The sequence below is a fragment of the Hypomesus nipponensis genome, chromosome 8 (genome assembly GCF_054491055.1).
Source record: "Hypomesus nipponensis isolate SF chromosome 8, ASM5449105v1, whole genome shotgun sequence".
Taxonomy (NCBI): Eukaryota; Metazoa; Chordata; class Actinopteri; order Osmeriformes; family Osmeridae; genus Hypomesus; species Hypomesus nipponensis.
In genome coordinates this window covers 5,530,846-5,537,310 of record NC_140368.1, presented here as the reverse complement: position 1 = coordinate 5,537,310, position 6,465 = coordinate 5,530,846, and the positions used below count along the sequence as shown (strand labels likewise).

Here is a 6,465-nt window from a genome sequence, read left to right as displayed (position 1 = left end):
CAATTTTACAAAAAAAAAAAATAATTGTCAAAGGTTCCAGAACTCAACTTGCTCTAGTCAATGTCAAAAGATGTATTACCTCTATTCATAACAGGAAAAGACTACTAATGTTTTAGTTAAACATCTTATCTTTTAATTGGCTTAAGGAATCAGTAAGGCTTATATTTTGAGAACTGCAACTTCAGTCTGTTGCTCGTGTCAACACACGCACCGAGACAGGCATAAAAACACACACAAACACATGTATGTGTAATCTTCCTACTTCCACTGTTTCTTCTCGTAGTCCCAATAGTAGGAGAAGCCGTGGACGGGGTTCACCCTCATGTCTAACATCCTCTGAGTCTGCTTCTCCACCCACTCCTCAGACAGGGTGTGGGGCACGTCACCGAACACTGGGGGATGGATGAAGAGGAAGGGAGGGGTTGGGAGAAACGGGGGAACGAGGGGTGGAGAAAAGGGTTCAGAAGCGTAGGAAGATGTCAAGGGTTAGAGATGAACAGGGTGTCAAGAGAGAAATAGCTAGTTAGGAGGAAAGGACACTGGAAATATAAACGACGTTTAAGATGTTTATACAGGATTTTAAAGGTGGTTCGTTGTTGTGGTTCCTGGATGGTCAGCCCACTAAGCACCAGAGTGTTGGAGACTGCATGAACGGCCACCCAGAATCACACAGCTGTCATGCTATTGCCATGATGACAGCACAGTCCTGAGGTCAGCATTATATTCAGAACGCTACCAGGACAAAGTCATGCTCTTTTAGGAGGAAGTAGAGGTCCCTTCTTCTTCTTTGGTTTGGCTACTGAGTGATGTCACTTGATCGAGATACTGTAGGTCAACACAAGCCAGAGGCAAGTGTTCTAATAGCATGAGAGAACACACACCACTTTCAGTGGCATCACAATGGCTCCACTAAGCAGGCGGTATGACACACTGGGGCGTGAAGTCACTACACAAAGATGGTGGGATAATGGCTTAGATGGCTGGTCTCATATACCAGAAGTCTGTTTCTACACAACAACCACACAAATGCATTTATTGGAATGTATAGACAATACATACAGGAACATACACAGCCTGCTTCAGATGTGTGAAGCAGAGTCTTACTCATTTATGAAACAGCCGTGATTCTAGCAGTAAAACACTATTCATTTGTTCCTACGAACATTTTTCTTGAAAGGCACATAAATACTTATCTACCTCTCTTTTCTTCTCTTCCCCTCCTCTAGCCTTCTTCTCCGCTCCCTCATCTCCTATCTGCCCCCCTCCTTCTCTCCTCTCCTCCTGTCTCTATGACAGGCACTAGTTGAACAAATATGTCTGTCAGCCCCATCACAGCCCACCTCACAGCCAAGCTACAGAGAAGTAGAGGAGCTCCAGAACAGGCTGGAATACCAAGTAGGCCTCTCAGGCCTGGCCCTGCAGTGGAATTGTCTTGGGAACCTTGAAGGTTAAAGTCACCTGTATGAAAGAGATGAGTGGGGGGAGGTACCTCAAGTTTGAACCTGCATTTTCTTTGTGTGTGTGTGTGCAGAGAGAGGAATGGTTCAGAAATCCCATCTCTCATCCTTGCCTTTTAACAAATCCCTCCTAGCACGTGTCAAATTACAGAGTAACAGGTAGGAACTGTTCTTCTCTGTTGCCTCATGAGCCAGAGGGACACCCTTGAGCGGGGCGCAGCCTGCCTTTCAAGCACCAACTGGAGGTGGAAACAGAGGGGAATACCCTTGTCTCAATGGACAACACCTTGCATCTGCTGCCTGTGTATGTGTGTGCGTGTGTGTGTGCGTGTACGTGTGTGTGTGTGCCTTCCTGTCTTGTCTTCTCACCTGCTTTTCTATATACGAGTCTGTCTTCCTTCCTGTGTGTCAGTTTGTCTATCTGAACCTGCTGTGTCTGTCTCACTGAAGTGAATCTTTCATTTGTCTTCCTTTTCACTTCCTCTTTGTCTGTTCCTTCTCCTCTCTCCTGAGAGAGACTCCCACTTCCTGTCTCAGCATTTCTCTCTCTACTAGGAGTCTGGTCCGTTTCCTGTGCAATCTACACACACACACTTTATTTACCACACACACCACATACACGCACACACACTGATGCTAGCCCAGGTGCTCATCAGTGTCAGTGCGAGGGATGTTGTGGTGGATGGGGCTGTCTAGAGGGAATCCTTTGTATAAGCCCAGGCTCAAACACAACCTTTTTTTTCCTCTCTCTCTTCCCCCTCCTTCCCTTTTTTCTTTTTCTCTTCCCTTCTCTCTTTGGCCCATCTTTTCCATCCTCTCTCAGATTTATTTCTTTCCCTTCCTCTATCTGTTCTCTCTTCTTAGTCTGCAAACACAGCACAATCTAATTACTGTCGGAGAGGAGACAGAGAAAAGGGAGAGCATTGTGCATTCAAGGCAGTGTTTGCTGCAGGTTAAAACTCTGACATCAGAACATCACAGCACAGCCTGCTGGCTCCCAGAGCTGTCTAACGTGTGTCATCTCTCTCTGTCTCTCTCTATCTCTCTCTCTTTCTGTCTCTCTCCCGCTCTCTGTCTGTCTCTCCCCTCCTCTCGCCATATCTTTCTTTCTCTCTCTCGTTGTCTACCTCTACTTCTCTCTGATTCCTATGTCTGATATTCCAGCCTACATACAGTATGTCAGGGTGTAAGCCTGTGTGTGTGTGTGTGTGTGTGTCTGTGTGTGTGTGTGTGTGACTCACCATAGACTCTCTGCCACCAGACCAAAAGGCCTGAGAGTCCCAGGAAGATGAAGATCCCGCCCAGCACACTCTTCCACTCCCCAGTCCCCTGGTGCATCTCAGGGTAGGTCAGCTCATGGCTCAAACGGTATACTGCGGGGCACACACACATATACGGTTGTTTGATAGTTACCATAGTTGAGAATTGAATTAACATCAAGGCCCTTAGTGGGAGGACACTGACATGATCACACACGCAGACTATACTCTGATATGATCACACACAGACAGACTTACGTGCCAGTTTCTCTTCCTTGGTGAGCTTGGTCCAGGGTCCCTTCTCCTTCTCCTTCAGTTGCGTCTGCTGCTCATTCAGGTTCTGCACAAACGGAACGTCCGGGAGGGGCGTGTCCAGACGGTTGTTATACTGAGGCACGGTGCAGTCCAGGATGTCTGCCGTAACGTCTGATGACACATGCAGACACACACGCACACTTCAGGTAAAACATACACCTATTAAATAACGGGTGGTTACAGTAATAAGTGTTTTACTTTTTGCACAATAAATGAGCTAATGTTTGCACAGCAGTGTTACCCAATTCCCTGCCTTGGAGAACCCAATTTCCTAATGATAACTTATGTGTAAGACACACAATTACGGTACTCAGGGTGTAAAGACCCTTGCTTTTTGAATCCAAAGCACCTGTTCATGACAGGGCTGAGCTCCTCTTTTTATTTTTAGGTTAGAACTCTCTCTACTGGTCATACAAGGGTACTGTGTTCCCTGTCCCCGCTCCGCTGCACTCCCTGCAGTGCACATTCCACACAACAAGCCAACCTTGTATGGTCGGACGAAAGCCAGGAGCACTTTATGATAGTCCTACTCTCTGCCCTAATATGCCCAGTCTCCAAGGCAACAAGAGGCCGTTCCTGATTTGTTCATTAACAGGTCCAGGGGCGCGTTGTTAAACATAAAACTGTACTGGGGCACATTCATATCCCTTTTTTCCTTTCAAACTTGCTGCGCAGAATGCACTACCCGGCTATAAAAACTCCCCTTGCTTAACCCACTATACAACCGTTCAGGGACGTTAGTTTTATATCAGCTTTGGCAGGGACATCAATAGTTAATGCGAGCGCACACATTTTTTTGCATTCATTTGAGCTCAAATACAGTTTTTGAACTTCGTGTAATATTGTTTTAATGTTTTAGTCAAACTATGATGATCGGTAGGCCTATCATTTAGAAAATGTATTTAGTTTTGTAATGTTTTCTTGACCTAGGCCTACCAGTCAATTCTGACTGGTGTGCCGATTCCGACTTCTGTGTGCGTGCTGTAGTGGCTATTTGGCAAGTTCAGAAGACCGCGCTGACATGGAAATCTGCGTGCATTGGTTTGTGTTTTCGGTTAAACTGCTTTGATTTTACAAGCTTGAATGCGTTCATTTTTTCCAAGGATTATCAATTTAAATTAATGCACTGAGTTATAAAGTAATTTGTTAAAACTCAAACTTGGGATATTACTGAGGCAGAGCAGATTTATAATGGGGCACAGCAGATTTATACCGGGGCACGTGTCAAAATGCAGGTATGCATAGGCTAGGCTTTAATGCTGTAATGTATGTCGCTGGAAAGCCAGGAAGAAGAGTAAGACGCATTGACCGTTTTGAAATGCGTGGGTACTGAATAATCTTTTTTAGTGTTAGTTTAGATGTAGCCTCTCTGTCTTGTACCTTTAGTGTGCGCGGCCCGCGCGCCGCTGCTGGAGGACAGGCTCCTCGAGAGGCCGTTCCTCAATCCGCGAACTAGACATCTGGATGTCAGCATCAGCATCTGCGAGGCGAAAAGCCGAAGCACATGACAAATGTTTACGCTGAAGAAACTAAGACACACATGCACACAATGTGAACAACACTATTTGAAATTGTATTTCAACAGCAGTCTTTAAATAATGAGATAATGAAAATGTATTAGTTAAAAATATGTACACGTAGGCTATATTATAGTTCAAACGTTTCCGCGTTATACGATCATATTCAGGCTATTACCAAGTGGGAAGGCGTACGATGGGCCAATTTTATTTGAGTATGCCAATGCCTTCTATTAATGTAACCTCTCAAAAACACAGATGTTTCTGCTCGTGTCCAGAACGGTATCAAACGTCCTCAAAGAATGTGTGCGCTCTATCGCGTAATGTAACTCTGTGAACGCACAAAGGGAGTGGATTCATGTAGCCTGAGATCACATGCAGAAGGTACTTTTGTGAATATTTCAAATGGTTAAAAGATTCCCAAAAGTCTGAATATACGCATCTCCCATAATTTCTAACTGCATGAACTTTGTTCGTTAACGATGTCAACCATACAAATCATTTCCTGAATGATCTACGAAACTTACATTTAATTGTTATATTCACAAAACAGGTATATAAGATGTTTATTTGTATAAATAAAGAGCCTGTTGTTTTCCTGAAACACAAAGCAAGCATCATATCTCAGTTGAGTAAAAAAAAATGATAATGCTGATTTAGGTCAAGATGAAACTTACTAATTTGCTTCAAAGGGGAAGAAAACCAAACCTTCCATGGCCACTTTTCGAAACATTTTCAAATATAAATGAAAGAAATACAGAATGAGTTTACCTTAATTTCCTGGTTTATCTATTCTCAGTGTGAATTGCCTACGTGCTTTCTAAGATTCAGCTCATGGACCATTTATAATTGCGGCTGCTGAGGTCAAGTCAGGTGTTCCTGGTATCAGTAAGGACAGCCAATCAGTCGCTTTCAGGAACCACTTTAGTGGTATCCAGGCGCCGGTTGTCGTGTGACTTTTTGAACCGTACAAGGCGTGTCTACGTGAGGCCATGCACTCGACGACAAAACACATTGTAGCACAGACAAAACGGTCATTAGTGTAGGCTACAACAAAGTGTATGGTGGAGGGGGGAGATCTACCAAGCAAACTAATTTTAGTGCGCAAAAATATGGCCGGATGGAAGTGAGGTCAGTGACGTGACGTGACGGTTTACAGTTACAGTACTTTTTTTCCAGATATGAGAAGTGTTTCTGTACATTTTCTGGTATCAGTACTAAACTATTCATTTTTCTGACAGCTTTTTACTTTCACTCCTTACATTTTTTACACAAGTACAGTATCAGCCAAAAGTTTGCATTTTCCCAGGACTGTCCAAACTTTTGACTGGTACTGTACTTGTGTAATATGGGAGGTTAATTTACCAGTGTGACACAAAAACAGTTAGTAATGGCACTTTTTACTTAAGTATATGTCAGAGCCCATACTTGTTTACTGTCTTACGTGAAAAAGTGTAGTTAGCACTTCAACTTTTACCAGTCAATTTTCAGCTATGGATTTGTTTTACATTCACATTTAGTCATTTAGCAGACACTCTTATCCAGAGCGACTTACAGTAAGTACAGGAACATTCCCCCCCGAGGCAAGTAGGGCAACGTGCCTTGCCCAAGGACACAACGTCATTTGGCACGGCGGGGATTCGCTCCGGCAACCTTCTGTCTACTAGCCCGACTCCCTCACCGCTCAGCCATCTGACTCCCTGTTTTGCCAATTGCCAAAAAGACAACAATTTATTAAGAGCTCAAATGTTTCCAGGAAGTGCGTCTTGTCTTCATTGCAGTTCCACCAAAGCACCACAACATTGCGCTAGACCCTCAAACATCCATCCAACACACCATTTTCATTCTCATCTCACATCTATTGTAATCTTTTCTTGTTTTTAAACATGGTTTGTCTTTATTTACAGTTTGATTGCT

At 43.9% G+C, this 6,465-nt stretch overlaps 1 protein-coding gene across 3 annotated transcripts; it reads right to left on the bottom strand.

Moving 5' to 3' along the window:
• Positions 1 to 110: 110 nt before the first annotated feature.
• Positions 111 to 6,187, bottom strand: cox4i1l (cytochrome c oxidase subunit 4I1, like). Of its 3 annotated transcripts, none has more exons than XM_084703726.1 (5): positions 6,104 to 6,187; positions 4,412 to 4,511; positions 2,975 to 3,142; positions 2,699 to 2,830; positions 111 to 392 (listed from the first exon to the last, which is right to left on the bottom strand). In XM_084703726.1, exons 1-5 carry the CDS (start codon positions 6,170 to 6,172, stop codon positions 259 to 261), a joined length of 603 nt encoding a protein of 200 aa, XP_084559852.1. In that variant the 5' UTR covers positions 6,173 to 6,187; the 3' UTR covers positions 111 to 258. The 3 variants fall into 3 exon arrangements, with proteins under 3 accessions (XP_084559852.1, XP_084559853.1, XP_084559854.1); XM_084703727.1 differs by lacking the exon at positions 6,104 to 6,187 and adding an exon at positions 5,320 to 5,489; XM_084703728.1 differs by lacking the exon at positions 6,104 to 6,187 and adding an exon at positions 4,727 to 4,843.
• Positions 6,188 to 6,465: the final 278 nt, after the last annotated feature.

Excerpts from the sequence above, each read along its gene's own strand:
- cox4i1l (XM_084703726.1), bottom strand. The coding sequence starts at position 6,172 with ATGACGTTGTGTCCTTGGGCAAGGCACGTTGCCCTACTTGCCTCGGGG. Across the intron at positions 4,512-6,103 it reads GGAATGTTCCTGTACTTACT|ATGCTGATGCTGACATCCAG; the intron begins GTAAGTCGCTCT and ends TTCGCCTCGCAG. Across the intron at positions 393-2,698 it reads CTGGTGGCAGAGAGTCTATG|TGTTCGGTGACGTGCCCCAC; the intron begins GTGAGTCACACA and ends TCCATCCCCCAG.